Source organism: Bufo bufo, chromosome 2 (genome assembly GCF_905171765.1).
Source record: "Bufo bufo chromosome 2, aBufBuf1.1, whole genome shotgun sequence".
NCBI classification, from domain to species: Eukaryota; Metazoa; Chordata; class Amphibia; order Anura; family Bufonidae; genus Bufo; species Bufo bufo.
The window spans coordinates 2,486,877-2,513,428 of NC_053390.1; the positions used below are offsets into that span (position 1 = coordinate 2,486,877).

Below are 26,552 nucleotides of genomic sequence, written 5' to 3' on the forward strand. Positions count from 1 at the left end.
GACAGTGTATGGAGGACTGTGCTCGGCACTGTATGGCACTATAGGGACAGTGTATGGAGGACTGTGCTCGGCACTGTATGACACTACAGGGACAGTGTATGGAGGACTGTGCTCGGCACTGTATGGCACTATAGGGGCAGTGTATGGAGGACTGTGCTCGGCACTGTATGGCACTATAGGGGCAGTGTATGGAGGACTGTGCTCGGCACTGTATGGCACTATAGGGGCAGTGTATGGAGGACTGTGCTCGGCACTGTATGGCACTATAGGGACAGTGTATGGAGGACTGTGCTCGGCACTGTATGGCACTATAGGGGCAGTGTATGGAGGACTGTGCTCGGCACTGTATGGCACTATAGGGACAGTGTATGGAGGACTGTGCTCGGCACTGTATGGCACTATAGGGACAGTGTTCGATCCTGTTTTTTTTATCTCTAACTCTTTTACACCTGATTTCTATAGGACCTTCTTATTTCTCATGAATCCTCAGGATTATTTCTAATGCTGTCGTTGCCTTGAGACGTGCTCCGCACAGAGTACTCCCATCATCCCTGGTGACTGTATACATTGAGATTTCCTTATAAAGTCTTGAGACGCGTCCGTCTTCTCAGTGCTCAGCAATCTCCTTGTAGGGAGAAGACAAAGAGCATCTGCAGCTGAGCTGTGAGCCCCGGGCCCCGAGTCAGCACCAGATATGGAGGCAATCACAGGGTGAGGGCCCCTGCTTACATATATGACAATGTTTGATTCTGCTAGTGACATAATACATGCACTGCCCCTTTAAGGCATAAAGCAGAAGTCAGTGAATGCGCCTTCCAGCTGTTTCTTCTCTTTCTGACAGTTGGAAGGACACTTTTTAAAGTGATATTAGCGCAGTGAAGGAGAGGTGACATCACAAAGGCGCAGCAATGGGGGAACACATTTTCCCTTTAAAGGCTCTGTCAGCTGGGCGTCTGCGGATGCTTATTATGTGTATACATGGCGCCATCTGCTGGCCATGCCTGGAGTTACAGGGGCTCCACCACTGCTGATATTGGAGCAAGAGACTCAAAGTGTCAAAGGAGACCTGAGATACTATTCATAATACAATGTGTATCTCATCATCTACTCAGTCTGACACCCATCACATGATGTATCTGACACCCATCACATAATGTATCTCACACCCATCATACAATGTATCTGACACCCATCATACAATGTATCTGACACCCATCATACAATGTATCTGACCCCCATCATACAATGTATCTGACACCCATCACACAATGTATCTGACACCCATCACATAATGTATCTCACACCCATCATACAATGTATCTCACACCCATCATACAATGTATCTGACACCCATCACACAATGTATCTCACACCCATCATACAATGTATCTCACACCCATCACACAATGTATCTCACACCCATCATACAATGTATCTCACACCCATCATACAATGTATCTGACACCCATCATACAATGTATCTCACACCCATCACACAATGTATCTCACACCCATCACACAATGTATCTGACCCCCATCACACAATGTATCTCACACCCATCATACAATGTATCTCACACCCATCACACAATGTATCTGACCCCCATCACACAATGTATCTGACACCCATCATACAATGTATCTGACACCCATCATACAATGTATCTGACCCCCATCATACAATGTATCTCACACCCATCATACAATGTATCTGACACCCATCATACAATGTATCTCACACCCATCACACAATGTATCTGACCCCCATCACACAATGTATCTCACACCCATCACACAATGTATCTCACACCCATCACACAATGTATCTGACCCCCATCATACAATGTATCTGACCCCCATCATACAATGTATCTCACACCCATCACACAATGTATCTCACACCCATCATACAATGTATCTGACCCCCATCACACAATGTATCTGACCCCCATCACACAATGTATCTGACACCCATCATACAATGTATCTCACACCCATCATACAATGTATCTGACACCCATCACATAATGTATCTGACACCCATCATACAATGTATCTGACACCCATCACATAATGTATCTGACACCCATCATACAATGTATCTGACCCCCATCATACAATGTATCTCACACCCATCATACAATGTATCTCACACCCATCATACAATGTATCTCACACCCATCACACAATGTATCTGACACCCATCATACAATGTATCTGACACCCATCACACAATGTATCTGACACCCATCACACAATGTATCTGACACCCATCAAACAATGTATCTGACACCCATCATACAATGTATCTCACACCCATCATACAATGTATCTGACACCCATCACACAATGTATCTGACACCCATCACACAATGTATCTGACACCCATCAAACAATGTATCTGACACCCATCACACAATGTATCTGACACCCATCACACAATGTATCTGACCCCCATCACACAATGTATCTGACACCCATCATACAATGTATCTCACACCCATCACACAATGTATCTGACACCCATCATACAATGTATCTCACACCCATCACACAATGTATCTGACCCCCATCATACAATGTATCTGACCCCCATCACACAATGTATCTGACCCCCATCACACAATGTATCTGACCCCCATCACACAATGTATCTGACACCCATCACACAATGTATCTGACCCCCATCATACAATGTATCTGACCCCCATCACACAATGTATCTGACCCCCATCACACAATGTATCTGACACCCATCACACAATGTATCTGACACCCATCAAACAATGTATCTCACACCCATCACATGATGTATCTGACACCCATCACATGATGTATCTGACACCCATCACATGATGTATCTGACACCCATCACATGGTGTATCTGACACCCATCACACAATGTATCTGACACCCATCATACAATGTATCTGACACCACTCTAGACTCACCGTGTATTATAGTTTAGGGTATAGATTAGCATTATACAGAATTAGTACCAGATGATAGATTACAATCTGAGGGAAGGATTAGAGTTATAGTAAGGATTGGAGCAATGGCCTGCCTACGGTGTTTGGCACCCGGGGAAGATCCTTTCTCCTTTCCCCCACAATACTGTAAAAAAAATGGTACCCCCTCAAAGTAGTTATACCCAGATATGTGCCCCCTAACAGTAGTTATACCCAGACATGTGCCCCCATCAGGGTAATTATACCCAGATATGTGCCCCCTCACAGTAGTTATGGCCAGATATGTGCCCCCTAACAGTAGTTATGGCCAGATATGTGCCCCCTCACAGCAGTTATACCCAAATATGTGCCCCCTCACAGTCGTTATACCCAGATATGTGCCCCCTCACAGCAGATATACCCAGATATGTGCCCCCTCACAGTAGTTATACCCAGATATGTGCCTCATCACAGTACTTGTGGCCAGATATGTGCCCCCTCACAGCAGATATATTCAGATATGTGCCCCCCACAGCAGATATACCCAGATATGTGCCCCCTCACAGCAGTTATACCCAGATATGTGCCTCATCACAGTAGTTATGGCCAGATATGTGCCCCCTCACAGCAGATATACCCAGATATGTGCCCCCTCACAGTAGTTATACCCAGATATGTGCCCCCTCACGGAAGTTATACCCAGATATGTGCCCCTACACAGTAGTTATACCCAGATATGTGACCCCTCACAGCAGATATACCCAGATATGTGCCCCCTCACAGCAGATATACCCAGATATGTGCCCCCTCACAGCAGATATACCCAGATATGTGCACCCTCACAGTAGTTATACCCAGATATGTGCCCCCTCACAGAAGTTATACCAAATATGTGCCCCCTCACAGTAGTTATACCCAGATATGTGCACCCTCACAGTAGTTATACCCAGATATGTGCCTCATCACAGTACTTGTGGCCAGATATGTGCCCCCTCACAGCAGATATATAAAGATATGTGCCCCCTCACAGCAGATATATAAAGATATGTGCCCCCTCACAGCAGATATATTCAGATATGTGCCCCCTCACAGCAGATATATTCAGATATGTGCCCCCTCACAGCAGATATACCCAGATATGTGCCCCCTCACAGCAGATATATTCAGATATGTGCCCCCTCACAGCAGATATACCCAGATATGTGCCCCCTCACAGTAGTTATGGCCAGATATGTGCCCCCTAACAGTAGTTATGGCCAGATATGTGCCCCCTAACAGTAGTTATGGCCAGATATGTGCCCCCTAACAGTAGTTATGGCCAGATATGTGCCCCCTCAGAGCAGTTATACCCAAATATGTGCCCCCTCACAGTCGTTATGGCCAGATTTGTGCCCCTTCACAGTAGTTATGGCCAGATATGTGCCCCTCACGGAAGTTATGGCCAGATATGTGCCCCTCACAGCAGTTATACCCAGATATGTGCCCCCTCACAGTAGTTATACCCAGATATGTGCCCCCTCACAGCAGTTATACCCAGATATGTGCCCCCTCACAGCAGTTATACCCAGATATGTGCCCCCTCACAGCAGTTATACCCAGATATGTGCCCCCTCACAGTACTTATGGCCAGATATGTGCCCCCTCACAGTACTTATGCCCAGATATGTGCCACCTCACAGAAGTTATGCCAAATTATGTACCTGCTCACAGAAGATATGACCAGATATGTGCCCCTACACAGTAGTTATACCCAGATATGTGACCCCTCACAGCAGATATACCCAGATATGTGCCCCCTCACAGCAGATATACCCAGATATGTGCCCCCTCACAGTAGTTATACCCAGATATGTGCCCCCTCACAGTAGTTATACCCAGATATGTGCCCCCTCACAGTAGTTATACCCAGATATGTGCCTCATCACAGTAGTTGTGGCCAGATATGTGCCCCCTCACAGCAGATATATTCAGATATGTGCCCCCTCACAGCAGATATACCCAGATATGTGCCCCCTCACAGTAGTTATACCCAAATATGTGCCCCCTCACAGTAGTTATACCCAGATATGTGCCTCATCACAGTAGTTATGGCCAGATATGTGCCCCCTCACAGCAGATATACCCAGATATGTGCCCCCTCACAGTAGTTATACCCAGATATGTGCCTCATCACAGTAGTTGTGGCCAGATATGTGCCCCTCACAGTAGTTTTGTACTGATGTGTGCCCCCTCACAGTAGTTATACCAAGATATGTGCCCACTCACAGTAGTTATGTCCAGATATGTGCCCACTCACAGTAGTTATGCCCACATATGTGCCCCCTCACAGTATATATGGCCAGATATGTGCCCACCTCACAGCAAATATATCCACACGTGTCCCCTCACAGCAAATATACCCACGCATGTGTCCCCTCATAGTAGTTATATCCAGATATGTGACCCTTCACAGTAGTTATGGCCAGATATGTGTCCACTCACAGTAGTAATGGCCAGATATGTGCCCACTCACAGTAGTTATGCCCAGATATGTGCCCCCATCACAGTAGTAATATCCAGATATGTGCCCCCTCACAGTAGTTATGCCCACATTGTGCCCCCTCACAGTAGTTATGCCCACATTGTGCCCCCTCACAGTAGTTATGCCCTCTCTGTGCCCCTTTCACAGTAATAATGCCCATTGTGCCCTCTTAAGGCAAGTTTCACACTAGCGGCAAGGGACTCCGCCAGGCTGTTCCGGGGGTGACATGTCGGTCTTTTATTCCGGCCGCCTCTCGGCATGCACTGCCGTGCTGCCTCTGGAACTCCGCCTCTTCCCCATTATAGTCAATGAAGCCGGAGTGGTAGTCCAGGGGGCACGCGTGCACTAGCGGCAGCATGGATCCGACAGGTCGGCTGGAGTCAATTGCGGCTAGTGTGAAACTAGCCTAATAGTTGTAATGCCCTCCGTGCCCCCTCCATATTAATAACGTCCTCTGTGCCCCCTCCATAGTAATAAAGCCCTCTGTGCCCCCTCCAGAGTAATAAAGCCCTCTGTGCCCCCTCCAGAGTAATAAAGCCCTCTGTGCCCCCTCCAGAGTAATAAAGCCCTCTGTGCCCCCTCCAGAGTAATAAAGCCCTCTGTGCCCCCTCCATAGTAATAAAGCCCTCTGTGCCCCCTCCATAGTAATAAAGTCCTCTGTGCCCCCTCCATAGTAATAAAGCCCTCTGTGCCCCCTCCATAGTAATAAAGACCTCTGTGCCCCCTCCATAGTAATAAAGTCCTCAGTGCCCCTCCATAGTAATAAAGTCCTCTGTGCCCCCTCCAGAGTAATAAAGCCCTCTGTGCCCCCTCCTTAGTAATAAAGCCCTCTGTGCCCCCTCCATAGTAATAAAGCCCTCTGTGCCCCCTCCATAGTAATAAAGACCTCTGTGCCCCCTCCATAGTAATAAAGCCCTCTGTGCCCCTCCATAGTAATAAAGCCCTCTGTGCCCCCTCCATAGTAATAAAGTCCTCTGTGCCCCCTCCATAGTAATAAAGACCTCTGTGCCCCCTCCATAGTAATAAAGTCCTCTGTGCCCCCTCCATAATAATAAAGACCTCTGTGCCCCCTCCATAGTAATAAAGTCCTCTGTGCCCCCTAAATAGTAATAAAGCCCTCTCTGCCCCCTCCATAGTAATAAAGCCCTCTGTGCCCCCTCCATAGTAATAAAGCCCTCTGTGCCCCCTCCATAGTAATAAAGACCTCTGTGCCCCCTCCAGAGTAATAAAGCCCTCTGTGCCCCCTCCAGAGTAATAAAGCCCTCTGTGCCCCCTCCAGAGTAATAAAGCCCTCTGTGCCCCCTCCATAGTAATAAAGACCTCTGTGCCCCCTCCATAGTAATAAAGCCCTCTGTGCCCCCTCCATAGTAATAAAGACCTCTGTGCCCCTCCATAGTAATAAAGTCCTCTGTGCCCCCTCCAGAGTAATAAAGCCCTCTGTGCCCCCTCCAGAGTAATAAAGCCCTCTGTGCCCCCTTCATAGTAATAAAGCCCTCTGTGCCCCCTCCATAGTAATAAAGTCCTCTGTGCCCCCTCTATACTAATAAAGCCCTCTGTGCCCCCTCCATAGTAATAAAGCCCTCTGTGCCCCCTCCAGAGTAATAAAGCCCTCTGTGCCCCCTCCAGAGTAATAAAGCCCTCTGTGCCCCCTCCATAGTAATAAAGCCCTCTGTGCCCCCCTCCATAGTAATAAAGCCCTCTGTGCCCCCTCCATAGTAATAAAGTCCTCTGTGCCCCCTCCATAGTAATAAAGTCCTCTGTGCCCCCTCCATAGTAATAAAGCCCTCTGTGCCCCCTCCATAGTAATAAAGCCCTCTGTGCCCCCCTCCATAGTAATAAAGCCCTCTGTGCCCCCTCCATAGTAATAAAGCCCTCTGTGCCCCCCTCCATAGTAATAAAGCCCTCTTTATTAAAAAACAAAACAAAAAACACACAGTAACTACTCCCCTTGTCCCGTTCCTGAAGCTCACATTCCTCTCTTCCATGCAGGCACAGATTGCTCTGCAGCACTGTGTGGGCGGAGCTTATGCCCGTTACTGGGCTACAGGCTCTGCCCACACATGTCCGGCAGAGGGATCTGTGTCTTTAGGCTGAATGGTGAAGCGGGGGAAGTCTTCCTGCTTCGCCATTCTGTGCACCGCCGGCCTGTAGGAGGGGAGGAGCGCGGGGAGGAGCACAGGGAGGGACAGGACCCGGCTCCCTGCGCTCCAGCAATGAGCGCTTCCATTTGTATTCAGAATCTGTAATGATGGAAGCGCTCATTGCTTCTGGCACCCAGGGCAGACCGCCCCCACGCCCCCAAGATTAAAGTCTGAGCTTAGGGTACTTTCACACCTGCGTTGTTGTATTCCGGCAGGAAGTTCCATCGCCAAAACTGCCTACCGGATCCGGCAATCTGTATGCAAACGGATACCATTTGTAGACGGATTAAGATGCGGATCCGTATCACAAATGCATTGCAATACCGGATCTGTCTCTCCGGTATTTATCTTCTTCACATTTTTAAAAGGTGTGCGCATGCGCAGACCGCAAAACCGGATCACTTTTTCTGGAACACTTGGGGCCGGATCCGGCATTAATGCATTTCAATGTAAAATAATGCCGTTCCCGAATTTTGGACGGAGAAAATACCGCAGCATGCTGCAGTATTTTCTCAGTCAAAAAAACATACAGTGACTTAACTGGAGACATCATGATGCATCCTGAACGGATCGCTCTCCATACAGAATGCATTAGTATAAAACTGATCAGTTCTTTTCTGGTACTGAGCCCCTAGGACGGAACTCAAAACCGTAAAAGAAAACCGCTAGTGTGAAAGTACCCTTAGGGTTAGGATTAGGGGAGGATGTGAATTTGGGGTACAGTGTGGGCAGGGCCGGCTCAAGGTTCATGTGGGCCCCAGCACTTGTCCGGGTATGCCGGGTGCTGACGCCGGCCTTGAGTGTGGGGTAGGATTTAGAGCTATTGTAAGGTAGGTGTATGGTTGAGTAAGGATCAGAGTTATAGTGAAGATTAGAGCCGAGATGAGGGTGGAGTATGGAGACAGGATTGGAGTTGGGTGAGGATTACATTTTGAGGATAGATAGTCAGGTTTAGGGTGTGTAGTTCTCTGACCTGTCTGGCAGACAGAGGAACAGTCTGGTTGAAGATGGTCCAGTTGACAGTCTGGAGGCATGGTGGAGTCGTGAGAGATCCATTATACCGAAAGTATCTGTCCAGCTGCTGAGGTAACAATCCACGAATATCAAATCCAGGAATCTCTCTGCTTTCTCCTGCGATATAAATATACAGGATCAGTGCTGATACTTCATCTGTGGTAATTCTGTACAAACACGGGAAATATCAACAATATCAGGACCACCATCTGATATATCAGGACCACCATCAGATATATCAGGACCACCATCAGAATTATCAGGACCGCCATCAGATCTATCAGGACCGCCATCAGATCTATCAGGACCGCCATCAGATCTATCAGGACCGCCATCAGATCTATCAGGACCGCCATCAGATCTATCAGGACCGCCATCAGATCTATCAGGACCGCCATCTGATATATCAGGATCACCATCTGATATATCAGGACCACCATCAGATATATCAGGACCGCCATCAGATCTATCAGGACCGCCATCAGATCTATCAGGACCAATATCAGATATATCAGGACCACCATCAGAATTATCAGGACCACCATCAGAATTATCAGGACCGCCAACTGATATATCAGGACCACCATCAGACATATCAGGACCAATATCAGATATATCAGGACCACCATCAGAATTATCAGGACCACCATCAGAATTATCAGGACCACCATCAGACATATCAGGACCAATATCAGATATATCAGGACCGCCATCTGATATATAGAGATGTCCCGAACTATTCGCCGGCGAACAGTTCCCGGCGAACATCACTTGTTCACGTTCGCCGCGGCGGGCAAACATATGCGATGTTCGGTGCGCCCCTATACGTCATCATTGAGCAAACTTTGACCCTGTACCTCACAGTCAGCAGACACATTCCAGCCAATCAGCAGCATTTAATTTTTTCTCTGTAATATAATTGCAGTTGCCTGCCAGTGAGTGTCAGGCCCACAGACTGTACTGTGTCCACTGCCCACCACTCATATCGGGTGGCACAGTACCTTGCTGTTAAAAAAATTCATTTAAATTTCCCTCTGTAATATAATTGCAGTTACCTGCTAGTGAGTGTCAGGCCCACAGACTGTACTGTGCGCACTGCCCACCACTCATATAGGGTGGCACAGCACCTTGTACGCATAGTACCACTAATCTAAAAAAAAAAGACAGGCAGAGGCAGGCCACCCTGCAGGGGCCGTCGTGGTCGTGGTGCTGTGATTCCCTTCGGCCCTAGAATAATGCCCAGTGTTCAGAGGCCACGTACCCTGAACTCGAAAAGTTCTGAGGACATAGTTGACTGGCTAACACAGGACACCCAATCTTCTACAGCTTCCGCTAAGAACCTTGACGCACCATCCTCCTCCAGCTCAGCTTCGGGCACCTCTCAAGTTACCACTCGCCCGCCCGCCGCCACCACCACCAACACAGCTGCTTCACTTGATCCCTCAGAGGAGTTATTTACACATCAGTTGGATGAAATTAGTGATGAGCAACCATTATTGCCAGAGGATGTAGATAACAGGGATATGTCTCAGTCAGGCAGCATTACACACATGGACGTACGGTGTGATGATGATGTTGTCCCCGCTGCTGCTTCCTTTGCTGAGTTGTCAGATACAAGTGAAGCGGTTGATGATGACGATGTGTCCGTGGATGTCACGTGGGTGCCCGCTCGAAGAGAAGAAAAACAGGGGGAAAGTTCAGATGGGGAGACAGAGAGGAGGAGCAGACGAGTTGGAAGCAGGGGGAGGTCGTCGCAAGGAGCTAGTGGCACAGTCAGACAGCATGTATCGGCACCCGGAGTCAGCCAGACAGCACGCCAATCAACGCATGCTGCTGCCACCACCAGAATGCCGTCATTGCAGAGATCAGCAGTGTGGCATTTTTTTTGTGTTTCTGCCTCTGATAACAGCGATGCCATTTGCAACCTGTGCCAAAAGAAACTGAATCGTGGGAAGTCCAACACCCACCTCGGTACAACTGCTTTGCGAAGGCACATGATCTCACATCACAAACGCCTATGGGATCAACACATGATGACGAGTAGAAGCAGCACACAAGCTCAAAGCCACCATCCTCCTCCTGGTCCAGCATCTTCAGCCACGTCAACCACTGCTGTCCTCCTTGCCCCCTCTCAACCACTCCACCACTCCGCCTCTCACCTTCAGCAGTTCCATCTCATCTGCCCACAGTCAGGTGACTCTTAGCCCGCCAGCTTTTACCATACAAGCTGGTGGAGTCTGAGGCCTTTTAAAAATTTGTAGCTATTGGGACACCACAGTGGAAGGCACCCGGCCAAATTTTTTTTTCACAAAAGGCAATTCCCAACCTGTACTCTATTGTGGAAAAGGAAGTCATGGCATGTCTGGCACACAGTGTTGGGGCAAGGGTCCATCTGACCATTGATACCTGGTCTGCAAAGCACGGTCAGGGCAGGTATATCACGTACACTGCGCATTGGGTCAACCTGCTGACGGCTGCCAAGCATGAAATGCGTGGCTCTGCAGAGGATTTGGTGACACCGCCACGACTTGCAGGCAGGCCTGCTGCCACCTCCTCTACTCCTCCTACTCCATCCTCTTCGCTAACCTCCTCGGCTGAGTCCTCTTCTGCTGCTGCATCTTGCTCCACATCAACTGCACCTCCCCAGCTCCCCAGGGGCTATTCCACATCCCGGATACGACAGTGTCACGCCGTCTTGGGGTTGACTTGCCTGAAAGCAGAGAGTCACACCGGACCAGCACTCCTGTCCGCCCTGAACGCACAGGTGGATCAGTGGCTGACCCCGCGCCAACTGGAGTTTGGCAAAGTGGTGTGTGACAACGGAAGAAATCTGTTGGCGGCATTGAATTTGGGCAAGTTGACACATGTGCCGTGCATGGCACATGTGTTGAATCTCATCGTACACGCTTTGTGTCTAAGTACCCAGGCATGCAGGACGTCCTGAAGCAGGCCAGGAAGGTGTGTGGCCATTTCAGGCGTTCCTACACGGCCATGGCGCACTTTTCCGATATTCAGCGGCGAGACAACATGCCAGTGAGGCGCTTGATTTGCGACAGCCCGACATGTTGGAATTCAACACTCCTAATGTTCAACCGCCTGCTCCAACAAGAAAAAGCCGTCAACGAGTATTTGTATGACCGGGGTGCTAGGACAGCCTCTGCGGAGCTGGGAATTTTTTTGCCACGTTACTGGACGCTTATGCGCAATGCCTGTAGGCTCATGCGTCCTTTTGAGGAGGTGACAAACCGAAGGCACCATCAGCGACCTCATCCCATTTGTTTTCTTCCTGGAGCGTGCCCTGCGAAGAGTGCTGGATCAGGCCGTAAATGAGCGTGAAGAAGAAGAGTTGTGGTCACCATCTGGTACCCGTGGTGTTGTACGTGGCTGGGATGAAGAACAGACCTTCAGTGAGATCAGTGAGGACGAGGAACGGGACATGAGTAGCTCGGCATCCAACCTTCTGCGAATGGGGTCTTTCATGCTGTCATGCCTGTTGAGGGACCCTCGTATAAAAAGGATGAAGGAGAACGACCTGTACTGGGTGGCCACGCTACTAGACCCCCGGTATAAGCAGAAAGTGCCTGAAATGTTACCAAATTACCGGAAGTCGGAAAGGATGCAGCAGTTCCAAAATAAATTAAAAAGTATGCTTTACACAGCGTATAAGGGTGATGTTACAGCACAACAGGAATCTAACAGGGGAAGAGGTGAAAGTAATCCTCCTCCTACCACGACCACGGCGGCAAGGACAGGACGCTTTACAGACGTGTTGTTGATGGAGGACATGCAGAGCTTTTTAAGTCCTACACATCGCCACAGCCCTTCGGGGTCCACCCTCAGAGAACGTCTCGACCGACAGGTAGCAGACTACCTCGCCTTAACTGCAGATATCGACACTCTGAGGAGCGATGAACCCCTTGACTACTGGGTGTCCAGGCTTGACCTGTGGCCTGAGCTATCCCAGTTTGCGATAGAACTTCTGGCCTGCCCCGCTTCAAGTGTCCTGTCAGAAAGGACCTTCAGTGCAGCAGGAGGTATTGCCACTGAGAAGAGAAGTCGCCTAGGTTACCTCACCTTTATTAAGATAAATGAGGCATGGATCCCGAAGGGACTGACATTGGGGGATACATTAGACTAAAAAAGGCCTGATGAGATGAGCTGCCTTGGGCTAAAAATGGTCCACACGCTGCTGTATTTAATCTCTGAATGCCGGATGACTTGCGTGACTTATCTGCCACCAACTAGGGTTCAAGCCGCAATGTTTTAGGGCACTTTCTGCCTGGAAAACATAAATTTTTCTGTAGCAGCGGCTGCAACAATACCTAATTTTTCAGGCATGTGTACATGCCTAATTTCTCTGGCCTCTGGTGCTGCACTGTGGCTGCAAAAACCAAACAAAAAAAAAGGCACATACATGTGTCAATTCCCCTTCGTGATCGTTACCTTGTTGTGGTGAAGGGGCTTGCGTATCACAATGAAGCGACCACCTCTATGAGTGTGTTGGCAATGGCAATGTTGGCACACCCCAGATGATAAGGTCGTTGCTTCATTGTGAACAGACCAAAAGCGATCGGCTGGATAATTTTGCATAGAAAAAACATTAATTTTCTTTGTGATCATCTAAGGGGATCATTAAAGCCTACTAGGCCAACAATGGGCCCACACTGCAGAATCATTGTTTTCTGGGTCACTTAACTGTCACTGAACTACCTCAGCACGACCATAGGCTTTGAAAAACCGCCATCGCCTGCAATCTCCCAAACGTGCGCACGAGCACAGTCATCACTACACCAAGATTGACGCATAGAGGTATAAAAGTTATGTCATGAGTGTGTCAACTATTGACAACTCTTTGCGGTTGTTTGTGGTGCGTTAAACGGGGAGTTTGGTCTGTCAGAGTTTGGTCTGTCACTGTGAAGCGGGCGTAACCCTTACACTACCTGATCGATACAACATACCTGATGTTTTAAAGCACGTTATTCCAAACAATTTAGGAATGTTAGGTGATTTATGCCCTTTATGGATTAAAACCCGACTCTGCGTCAACTATGTAATTTTCCATGGGAGTTTTGCCATGGATCCCCCTCCGGCCACAGTCCAGGTGTTAGTCCCCTTGAAACAACTTTTCCATCACTATTGTGGCCAGAAAGAGTCCCTGTGGGTTTTAAAATTCGCCTGCCTATTGAAGTCTATGGCGGTTCGTCCGTTCGCGAACATTTGCGTAAATCGCGTTCGCCGCTCTCGACATCTCTACTGATATATCAGGACCACCATCAGATATATCAGGACTGTATCTGTGCTTAACTTACAGATCTTAACCCAATACTGACTGATTCTAGTGGTGGTAAAGACTCTTCAGAGTCCATGTCATATAAATGGTCCTTATCTGCGACACAAGTCTCATAGAAAGAGTCAGAAGTTTTCAGATCAAATCAATGTAAATGAAAGACAGACAAGGGGTGAGGGACATTCCCGGCATATTACTGAGAAATGCTACGTGTGAACATGGTCTGACCATCTGAGAACCACCAGGTTGTATGCGGAGGATGCTCCAGACTCACCACCATCCTTCACCTCCTCCAGATGTGACAGAAGATGCTCGTAAGCTTCGTTATCTTCAGGTCCTTCCTGTGACAACAACATGAATGCAACAACATGAGACATTATATTATCCCAACCCAGAGAAGGTCCTGATGAAGGATAAAGAGATACTGTGGGCCAGTCAATGGTCAAACATTGCAGATCCTCATATCAACCCCATTCTGGACGTGGCTGCAGTATGTAGAACTCTGGCCAGTATATTCTCCTGATGACGACAGCTGAAACTGCTGCAAACGATTACCTCTCCTGCAGTAAAATAGACGCTGCATCACCCCGGCTCCTCATATAGACGCTGCATCACCCCGGCTCCTCATATAGAAGCTGCATCACCCCGGCTCCTCATATAGACGCTCCATCACCCCGGCTCCTCATATAGACGCTGCATCACCCCGGCTCCTCATATAGAAGCGGCATCACCCCGGCTCCTCATATAGACGCTGCATCACCCCGGCTCCTCATATAGACGCTGCATCACCCCAGCTCCTCATATAGAAGCTGCATCACCCCGGCTCCTCATATAGAAGCTGCATCACCCCGGCTCCTCATATAGACGCTCCATCACCCCGGCTCCTCATATAGACGCTGCATCACCCCGGCTCCTCATATAGAAGCTCCATCACCCCGGCTCCTCATATAGAAGCTGCATCACCCCGGCTCCTCATATAGACGCTCCATCACCCCGGCTCCTCATATAGACGCTCCATCACCCCGGCTCCTCATATAGAAGCTGCATCACCCCGGCTCCTCATATAGAAGCTGCATCACCCCGGCTCCTCATATAGAAGCTGCATCACCTCGGCTCCTCATATAGAAGCTGCATCACCCCGGCTCCTCATATAGACGCTGCATCACCCCGGCTCCTCATATAGAAGCTGCATCACCCCGGCTCCTCATATAGACGCTCCATCACCCCGGCTCCTCATATAGACGCTGCATCACCCCGGCTCCTCATATAGAAGCTGCATCACCCCGGCTCCTCATATAGACGCTGCGTCACCCCGGCTCCTCATATAGACGCTGCATCACCCCGGCTCCTCATATAGAAGCTGCATCACCCCGGCTCCTCATATAGAAGCTGCATCACCCCGGCTCCTCATATAGAAGCTGCATCACCCCGGCTCCTCATATAGAAGCTGCATCACCCCGGCTCCTCATATAGACGCTCCATCACCCCGGCTCCTCATATAGAAGCTGCATCACCCCGGCTCCTCATATAGAAGCTGCATCACCCCGGCTCCTCATATAGAAGCTGCATCACCCCGGCTCCTCATATAGAAGCTGCATCACCCCGGCTCTTCATATAGACGCTCCATCACCCCGGCTCCTCATATAGAAGCTGCGTCACCCCGGCTCCTCATATAGAAGCTGCGTCACCCCGGCTCCTCATATAGAAGCTGCGTCACCCCGGCTCCTCATATAGAAGCTGCGTCACCCCGGCTCCTCATATAGAAGCTGCGTCACCCCGGCTCCTCATATAGAAGCTGCATCACCCCGGCTCCTCATATAGACGCTGCATCACCCCGGCTCCTCATATAGAAGCTGCATCACCCCGGCTCCTCATATAGAAGCTGCATCACCCCGGCTCCTCATATAGAAGCTGCGTCACCCCGGCTCCTCATATAGAAGCTGCATCACCCCGGCTCCTCATATAGACGCTGCATCACCCCGGCTCCTCATATAGAAGCTGCATCACCCCGGCTCCTCATATAGACGCTCCATCACCCCGGCTCCTCATATAGACGCTCCATCACCCCGGCTCCTCATATAGAAGCTGCATCACCCCGGCTCCTCATATAGAAGCTGCATCACCCCGGCTCCTCATATAGAAGCTGCATCACCCCGGCTCCTCATATAGACGCTCCATCACCCCGGCTCCTCATATAGAAGCTGCGTCACCCCGGCTCCTCATATAGAAGCTGCGTCACCCCGGCTCCTCATATAGACGCTCCATCACCCCGGCTCCTCATATAGAAGCTGCATCACCCCGGCTCCTCATATAGAAGCTGCATCACCCCGGCTCCTCATATAGACGCTGCGTCACCCCGGCTCCTCATATAGACGCTGCATCACCCCGGCTCCTCATATAGACGCTCCATCACCCCGGCTCCTCATATAGAAGCTGCATCACCCCGGCTCCTCATATAGAAGCTGCATCACCCCGGCTCCTCATATAGACGCTGCATCACCCCGGCTCCTCATATAGACGCTGCATCACCCCGGCTCCTCATATAGAAGCTGCATCACCCCGGCTCCTCATATAGACGCTGCATCACCCCGGCTCCTCATATAGACGCTGCATCACCCCGGCTCCTCATATAGAAGCTGCATCACCCCGGCTCCTCATATAGAAGCTGCATCACCCCGGCTCCTCATATAGAAGCTGCATCACCCCGGCTCCTCATATAGACCCTGCATCACCCCGGCTCCTCATATAGAAGCTGCATCACCCCGGCTCCTCATATAGACTCTGCATCACCCCGGCTCCTCATATAGAAGCTGCATCACCCCGGCTCCTCATATAGAAGCTGCATCACCCCGGCTCCTCATATAGACGCTGCATCACCCCGGCTCCTCATATAGAAGCTGCATCACCCCGGCTCCTCATATAGACCCTGCATCACCCCGGCTCCTCATATAGAAGCTGCATCACCCCGGCTCCTCATATAGAAGCTGCATCACCCCGGCTCCTCATATAGAAGCTGCGTCACCCCGGCTCCTCATATAGAAGCTGCGTCACCCCGGCTCCTCATATAGAAGCTGCATCACCCCGGCTCCTCATATAGACGCTGCATCACCCCGGCTCCTCATATAGAAGCTGCATCACCCCGGCTCCTCATATAGACCCTGCGTCACCCCGGCTCCTCATATAGAAGCTGCGTCACCCCGGCTCCTCATATAGAAGCTGCGTCACCCCGGCTCCTCATATAGACGCTGCATCACCCCGGCTCCTCATATAGAAGCTGCATCACCCCGGCTCCTCATATAGAAGCTGCATCACCCCGGCTCCTCATATAGACTCTGCATCACCCCGGCTCCTCATATAGAAGCTGCATCACCCCGGCTCCTCATATAGACGCTGCATCACCCCGGCTCCTCATATAGACCCTGCATCACCCCGGCTCCTCATATAGACGCTCCATCACCCCGGCTCCTCATATAGAAGCTGCATCACCCCGGCTCCTCATATAGACGCTCCATCACCCCGGCTCCTCATATAGACGCTCCATCACCCCGGCTCCTCATATAGACGCTCCATCACCCCGGCTCCTCATATAGACGCTCCATCACCCCGGCTCCTCATATACCCCTTGATATCTATGGTTGTGATATGGAGAGTGCTCCGGCTGATGCTCGGTTACCTGACTCATATTACTCAGTGATCTTCACCTGCTTTGTCTTAGATCTTCATATTACACATTACATTACAGAAGATTCCAGAATCTTGGACTTACTAGTGGCTACTTACCTCTATGAACGCAGCCAACACAGCGAGGCCTCCGGACTGGTTTAATGCTTGGTCTATACTCTGGTACTCAGAGTTAAAGTAAACCACATGGATCTAAGGAAAGAAATCAGAAAGTTATTAGTGGGATACAGAATGGTGAGAGCAGCTGTGGGCAAGTAAGGGGGTGCAAGAGGTGTCCGCCTTGCTGTCCATAAGTACGGCCTCTTTAAATTTGGGAAAGAAGTTTCATTGCCAGGTGGTGTTTTCCACCTGGAGGGCCTGGTAAGTGATGTCTATGTCCCTGAGTGGTTCTGAGTTCTGCTAGGTGTGACATAGAGTACCCCAAGTGAGACACAACAGGTGGGGGGCTCGGGGGGGTCGATGCACAAGATCAGAGGAGCAGAGACCAGAAAAGCTCCCAAAAGGACACAGAGGTGCTGGGGTAAGATATCAGGACGTCATGCGTCTTAGGTTGCAACTTGTGGACAAGTAGCTGAGCGTCTCTTCCAAAAAGAATAGGTAAAAGTTAATCTATATCCACTTTGGAAACCTGAATATTCTGGTCGACAGGAAGTGAGGGAAGATGGTGGAGAGCCTGGGGAAACAAGCCAGAGCTGACTGACAGTAGCGGCATTACAGTTGGCCTGGAAACCAGAGAATTGGAAAGAACCCAGTGGGCAATGTGGGTTGTAAATTCTGGCAGATGTGGAGACAACTTGTGAGTAAAAAAGGCCTTTGCAAACTGGTGACAATGGAGGCTGGAGTTGGGGTAGAAAGGAAAGACCCCAGAGCGTATGGAGGGAGCACCCCAGCCAGGAAGAAGTAAAGTGCGAGACATCCTCAGAGGAGCACAGACGAGAGCGGAAGGAGCAGAGCAGGAGACTCCCACAGTCCCTGAGGAGAGGAGGGACAGCTGGTTATGGAAGATCTCAGCATACAATTGTGACTGGTTTGAACTGGGAAGATTAGTTGGGATGGTATGGGACAGTGGAGAGTTATTATTGTTAGTCACACAAATATGCCAATAACGGCCATGAAATATTAGAGGGAAGGTTACAAAAAAGAGGTGAAAATGAACATTGTTTTGGATGTTTTGTGCTATATGGACTGTATATTGTGGTTTTTGTGCAGGAGGCGATGGTCTTGCTTCCTGAATGTGAAGCCTGTTAATTGAGGGGACAGGGCCTCACCGTCAGGTGGGCTGAGGGCACAGGGCCTCACCGTCAGGTGGGCTGAGGGCACAGGGCCTCACCGTCAGGTGGGCTGAGGGCACAGGGCCTCACCGTCAGGTGGGCTGAGGGCACAGGGCCTCACCGTCAGGTGGGCTGAGGGCACAGGGCCTCACCGTCAGGTGGGCTGAGGGCACAGGGCCTCACCGTCAGGTGGGCTGAGGGCACATTTGCTGGCCAGTGAGTGTCATTCACTTGGGAAGGGCTAGTAAGTAAGATATATGGCCCTGGATGGTTCTTCTGGGGTAGTGTGGTGCTGGGTGTGACATAGGAAGGTGCAGTCCAAGCGAGATACCCCATGGACAGTTGGCACAGTTACGCGAGTGTTGGTGCCCAAGATGAGAGGGTCATAGTCCAGATAAGCTCTCTATATTGTATACAGAGCCTGAAGTATGACAGTGGGCCATCACCCTCCTGGAGATGGAACTTGGTGACATGCAGTTCTGTAAGTGTGTATAAAGTGTACGTGTAGTGTAGTGTATGACACTATGGGGTCTCCTAGGACTCATTCTCTCTCTATCACCCAGGAAAATGAATCAATATCCACTGCACCATCTTCTACTGCTGAAATCTGTCCATGGTTCCCATCCCAAGGATGTGGAGTGACCTCCAGTAGAGGTATTGACTAGCACTCATGGACAGTACACACATCCGCAATTCTTTCACTGGCTTCAATAATCACTTGTATTTCAGACATTGAGGACCAGACCATTTACTGCTCAGACACTGAGGACCAGACAATTTACTGCTGAGAGACTGAGGACCAGACAATTTACTGCTGAGAGACTGAGGACCAGACAATTTACTGCTGAGACATTGAGGACCAGACCATTTACTGCTCAGACACTGAGGACCAGACAATTTACTGCTGAGAGACTGAGGACCAGACAATTTACTGCTGAGAGACTGAGGACCAGACAATTTACTGCTGAGACATTGAGGACCAGACCATTTACTGCTCAGACACTGAGGACCAGACAATTTACTGCTGAGACACTGAGGACCAGACAATTTACTGCTGAATGGCAGTCGATGAGCCTTCTGCTCAGTGAGCCGGGACTGGAGCATTAATGACAGTTCCCCGATGATGGATGGGATGCTATGGCCACCATAAAACACATGGTGTCACTGTGCAGCACAGCAGGTACCACTTACCTCTCCGGGAAATCGTATTCCATTTACAGTGTGCTCTGACCCTGGACTGCTATCTGAACCCCAGTGGAAATGGAGCTGTGCTGCTTCATAAATATGAGGGAGACCGCCAACTATCTTCAGACTATCAGGTAGTTTCAAAACCACTATAAGAGAAAATATATGGACGAGTATTAATAACACGACAAGGACCACCACAAGTAATGAACTGCTGATGATAGAGATGGTGGAAGTCACCTGAGGCATTAGGAAGTCCCAATAATCAATAAAAGGTATAATGGTTCACCAATCAGGACCAGTCAATAGAGACGAGCAAATCGAAGCTGATGAAGTGGAATTAGATCAGAATTTAAAGAATTATTCGATTCGCACTGAATCCGAATTTCCTCACACTTCGTGGTAACCAATCGCATTTTTTCCTAAAATGGCTGGTGCACGTGTGAGGACATGGAGCAAGGAACTCTGGGAAGGCGAGATCACCCATAATGCCATGCATGCAGCCAATCAGCAGTCAGCCAGCCCTGTGATGTCACAGCCCTATAAATAGCCTCAGCCATCTTGGATTCTGCCATTTTCCAGTGTACTTAGTGCAGGGAGAGACGTCAGCAGGCGCTAGGGACAGTGCGAGGAAAGACTTAAAAACTTTTATTTTGCTGTATGGAAGCAGGAGTGGGTACAAACACAGAAGATATGCAAATATTCCGTTCACGTCTCATCTTGTTTTGGATCCACTCCTGTTTTTTTTGGCGTTAGCAATACTGATGGATTACTGACCAAAAGCTGACCGAGTGAAGGCGGATGCTCCACAGACAGGATCCGTTTTTTGGGGGTTATTGTTCTGACAGCTCAGAGGAAGGGCAAAATAATCAGTGACGTCACCACACACTTACTGCTGACCCCCTCTCCACTCTGTCAGGGGCTCTACTTGTATAAGGGGTTAATAGAACAGGTTCTGTAGACATCTATGTGGAATCAGCTGACGGCGGTGTAAAAGGAGCGCGCTTCTTCTTAGCGCAAACATCGAACTGTAAGGCTGAGTTCACACTTCACTTATTTGGGCAGTCGCGGGGCCAAAACTGACCAAATAAGTGAAGTGTGCAGTGATTCTAAGAGTGACACCTGTCATCTGCAGGTCATACGGACTTACAGTATTATCTCACTACCACAGAAGACTCCCTATGTGTGTTACTGCAAGGCACAGTGTTCTACACCGCTATACAGGCACAGTGTTCTACACCGCTATACAGGCACAGTGTTCTACACCGCTATACAGGCACAGTGTTCTACACCGCTATACAGGCACAGTGTTCTACACCGCTATACAGGCACAGTGTTCTACACCGCTATACAGGCACAGTGTTCTACACCGCTATACAGGCACAGTGTTCTACACCGCTATACAGGCACAGTGTTCTACACCGCTATACAGGCACAGTGTTCTACACCGCTATACAGGCACAGTGTTCTACACCGCTATACAGGCACAGTGTTCTACACCGCTATACAGGCACAGTGTTCTACACCGCTATACAGGCACAGTGTTCTACACCGCTATACAGGCACAGTGTTCTACACCGCTATACAGGCACAGTGTTCTACACCGCTTGTAACGGACCGTTTCAGCAGACAAGGGGTTAAAATCTGTTTAGGAGATGTGCCCCTTTCTCAGAGACAGGCACAGCTACTGCAGAACACCAAACTCCCGAACTGGATACAAAATAGCACTCCGAACTGGAACCTCACGAATAGCTGCTAGCAGACGAACAGGAATCAGCTTACACTCCTGGCAATCAGTCTCTAACAGCATACAGCGGATCCCCCCAATAACGAGACAAGGCTCCGTGTTGAGGGTCAAGCAGTGGTCTGAGGTGCTGGCACACCCAGCCTGGTTTTTATTACAGTTGTTTGCAAATACAGGTCCGCCCACAGGGAGGTATAAAACAACCAAGCCCATCTGGTGTACACGCCCCTAGGGGACCAGAATGAAGACTTGTGACATAGGACAGATATGCAGCACTGTAGGATACACAGAGACAATACATCCCCACAATGCATCATGGTTTCCTCCTCTCTGCCCTGGAGACACCCGAGGCGTAATCCAATTATCTCTCAAGACAAAGAGAAATCACCAATACACATGTGTATACAACAGGACAGACATCACCATTTAAACACACAATGGGACAATGGCACAATAGAAACACACCCAGCATTTTCCTCCCAAGCTGACAAGTTACACTTATTATAAATTGTTACAACTTTGTGAGTTTACATTGGCCATACATATAACTTACATCAATTTAAACAGTATAACTTGGGGACAAACCTATCCAAAATTCACTTGAATAGGTTCAGGGGTTTAAAAGTTAGTATATGGGCCCATAATCCTGGGGCAAGAGGCCAGCAGCCAGGCCTCTCCAAAACCCAATGGCGAGGTTGGTTTCACCACACATCTCCCCCCCCCCAGGGAAGACTAACCAGATACCTGACCTCACGCCTCACGCCGGTCGGTACCTGAGTTAGTCTGGCAGCCCACTCACAACCCAATACTGGACCTGTTGCATTTGGTAGCCTGTCTCTGTCCAGTGAGTCCACCAAGGTTAGGTTGGTAGCTGGTACTCCTGGTCTCTGTGTTGCTCCCTGGCTTAGAGTCTGGTTGTTGGAGGGGGAGACCGACTGTCTCTACCCCCTGTGCTGTAGGTGCAGAGACCACGGTCCCATCTGCACTGTTGTGGGGGTTACTGTCTCCCCCTGGTGCGTTAAGCTGCCGCTGGGGAGAGGGGGTAACGAGCTCCTCTCCCATACATACTTCCAGCCGCTGGGGAGGGCGACCGACCGTCTCCGCTCCCAATACAGTGTCCTGCTGCTGGGGAAAGGAGACTGGGCTCTCTATTCCCTGCTGGACACTCTGCCGCTGGGGGACAGGACCGACTGTCTCTGCCCCCTGTAACTCCGCCTGCCGCTGGGGAATGGAGACTGGGCTCCCAATTCCCAATAAATCACACGGCCGCTGGGGAATGGAGACTGGGCTCCCAATTCCCAAAAAATCATGCTGCTGCTGGGGGGCAGGAACAACTACCTCTGCCCCCTGTAACTCAGCCTGCCGCTGGGGAGGGAGGACGCTGCTCTCCTCTCCCTGCACTTCACACTGCCGCTGGGGAATGGAGACTGGGCTCCCAATTTCCTGCTGGACACTCTGTCGCTGGGGAGGGGAGACTGAGCTCTCTCTGTCCCGCAACTGTAACTTCCGGTGGAGGTCCACCCAACGTGGCAGCTGACCGTCACCTTCTGCCCGGTATAGTAGGGTCTTGAACACTAGACTCCTCACGAGCTTCACGTATTTCTCAGCTGGATTGGGTCAGAAGAAGTTCAGCCGCAACCACATCATACGGTCAAATTCCTCCACAGAGTATCTGTACTCCACTGCTGGTTCCATCCTGGTGCTTTTAGGGTCGCTGTACTGAGACATGCGTTGCGCTCAAGTTGTAAAATCCAAAGAAATGGTGTCTCCTGTAGCTGTCCTTCTGGCTGTAGGAACAATCCCGCTGCTTGCCACCAATGTAACGGCTGTAGGAACGATCCCGCTGCTTGCCACCAATGTAACGGACCGCTTCAGCAGACAAGGGGTTAAAATCTGTTTAGGCGATATGCCCCTTTTTCTGAGAGACAGGCACAGCTACTGCAGAACACCCAACTCCCGAACTGGATACAAAGTAGCACTCCAAAATGGAACCTCACGAATAGCTGCTAGCAGACGAACAGGAATCAGCTTACACTCCTGGCAATCAGTCTCTAACAGCATACAGCGGATCCCCCCAATAACGAGACAAGGCTCCGTGTTGAGGGTCAAGCAGTGGTCTGAGGTGCTAGCACACCCAGCCTGGTTTTTATTACAGTTGTTTGCAAATACAGGTCTGCCCACAGGGAGGTATAAAACAACCAAGCCCATCTGGTGTACACGCCCCTAGGGGACCAGAATGAAGACTTGTGACATAGCACAGATATGCAGCACTGTAGGATACACAGAGACAATACATCCCCACAATGCATCATGGTTTCCTCCTCTCTGCCCTGGAGACACCCGAGGCGTAATCCAATTATCTCTCAAGACAAAGAGAAATCACCAATACACATGTGCAGACAACAGGACAGACATCACCATTTAAACACACAATGGGACAATGGCACAATAGAAACACACCCAGCATATTCCTCCCAAGCTGACAAGTTACACTTATTATAAATTGTTACAACTTTGTGAGTTTACATTGGCCATACATATAACTTACATCAATTTAAACAGTATAACTTGGGGACAAACCTATCCAAAATTCACTTGAATAGGTTCAGGGGTTTAAAAGTTAGTATATGGCCCATAATCCTGGGACAAGAGGCCAGCAGCCAGTCCTCTCCAAAACCCAATGGCGAGGTTGGTTTCGCCACACCGCTATACAGGCACAGTGCTCTACACCGCTATACAGGCACAGTGCTCTACACCGCTATACAGGCACAGTGCTCTACACCGCTATACAGGCACAGTGCTCTACACCGCTATACAGGCACAGTGCTCTACACCGCTATACAGGCACAGTGCTCTACACCACTATACAGGCACAGTGCTCTACACCACTATACAGGCACAGTGCTCTACACCACTATACAGGCACAGTGCTCTACACGACTATACAGGCACAGTGCTCTACACCACTATACAGGCACAGTGCTCTACACCGCTATACAGGCACAGTGTTCTACACCGCTATACAGGCACAGTGTTCTACACCACTATACAGGCACAGTGTTCTACACCGCTATACAGGCACAGTGCTCTACACCATTATACAGGCTCTCTGCAGCCGGGAATTAGCAGTTTTTTTATGTGATTCGGCATGAATAAATTTGTATCAAACCAAATTGTTTAGAAAAATTCGCTGAATCGGATTTTTGAAAATTCGCTCATCTCTAATCAACAGTTATATAAACAGCCATAAATTGGATATTGGATGTTGATGTGAAGAAAGATATATTGTTTATATGTGATACAATTTACTAATAAAATGAGTTGGTGTATTTTATTTATCTTATCCACCTCACATCTGCCCATAGGATATAAACGTCCTATGGGTGGATGTTTATCTCTGAATGGACGTTCTGGAACGTCCATTCAGAGATGGCAGCTGCACGTAATCGTGCAGCTGCCGAGCGGTGGGCGCGCTGTTATTGACAGCAGGCCACCCCAGAGAGAAGGCAGGGACAGTGCCCAGGTGTAGAAATGTCGCGAACATAAAATTTTCCGTTCGCGAGCGGCAAACGCTAATTTCTGCAAATGTTCGCGAACGGGCGAACCGCCATAGACTTCAATAGGCAGGCGAATTTTAAAACCCACAGGGACTCTTTCTAGCCACAGTAGTGATGTTGAAAAATTGTTTCAAGGGGATTAACACCTGGACTGTGGCATGCCGGGTACCTTCGACTGCCTTCACAGTGACAGACCAAACTCTGATACACCAAACTGAATTGATTTTAGGAACCGGGAGATGGAAAAAGCAGCTCGGTCGGTCCTCTTACTCCCAAGTTGGGGCACTGCGCGTGCACGGAGCTATGTGCTGTGACACCCTATATGAGTGGTGTCTTAATTAGTACTATTCCTATCAGTTTAATCCCTGTTACGTCCCCTATCCGGGGACGTGTGTCGAATTGATTAACCATTGTCGAATTAACGAACCATTACGACATCCTGGAATAATTTAGTTCTGAGCTTTGTACTTGCTTTGTATTGGAATTGTTGGGGATTTTTTAAATTGTCTGCATTATTTCTAATAAACTATTAAGAGACTTTATTATGATTTTTTATTTTATGTATTAAAAACCCACCCATACAACTTAAAAAAATTAATAAATTATGTTTTTTCTATGAAAAATTATCCAGCCGATCGCTTTTGGTCTGATCATAATGAAGCAATGGCCTTATCATCTGGGGTGTGGCAACATTGCCAACACACTCATAGAGGTGATGATCGCTTCATTGTGATACGCAAGCCCCTTCACCACGACAAGGTAACGATCACGAGGGGGAATTGACACTTGTATGTGCCTTTTTTTTTTGTTTGTTTTTGCAGCCACAGTGCAGCACCAGAGGCCAGAAAAATTAGGCATGTACACATGCCTGAAAAACAACGGTATTGTTGCAGCCGCTGTTGTAGCAGCGGCCGGAAAAATTGATGTTTTCAAGGCAGAAAGGTGACTAAAACATTGCGGCTTGAACCCTAGTTGGTGGCGGAGAATTCACGAAAGTCATCCGGTATGCAGACATTAAATACAGCAGCGTGGGGACGATTTTGAGGCCAAGGCATCTCATCAGGCCTTTTGTTAGTCAAACGTATCCCCCACCGTCAGTCCCTTCGGGATCCATGCCTCATTCATCTTAATGAAGGTGAGGTAATCTAGACTTTTTTGACCTAGGCGACTTCTCTTCTCAGTGACAATACCTCCTGCTGCACT

At 49.3% G+C, this 26,552-nt stretch overlaps 1 protein-coding gene across 2 annotated transcripts in view; it reads right to left on the bottom strand.

Moving 5' to 3' along the window:
• Positions 1-26,552, bottom strand: part of CA9 (carbonic anhydrase 9) — a 191,266-nt gene that overhangs the window by 72,754 nt on the left and 91,960 nt on the right. For both annotated transcript variants that reach the window (XM_040420683.1, XM_040420682.1), the window contains exons 4-7: positions 20,055-20,197; positions 17,692-17,784; positions 14,186-14,252; positions 8,584-8,741 (exon numbers count right to left, since the gene is read on the bottom strand). In XM_040420683.1, coding sequence (XP_040276617.1) covers positions 8,584-8,741; positions 14,186-14,252; positions 17,692-17,784; positions 20,055-20,197 — 461 coding nt within the window. The remainder of the gene's footprint in view (positions 1-8,583; positions 8,742-14,185; positions 14,253-17,691; positions 17,785-20,054; positions 20,198-26,552) is intronic.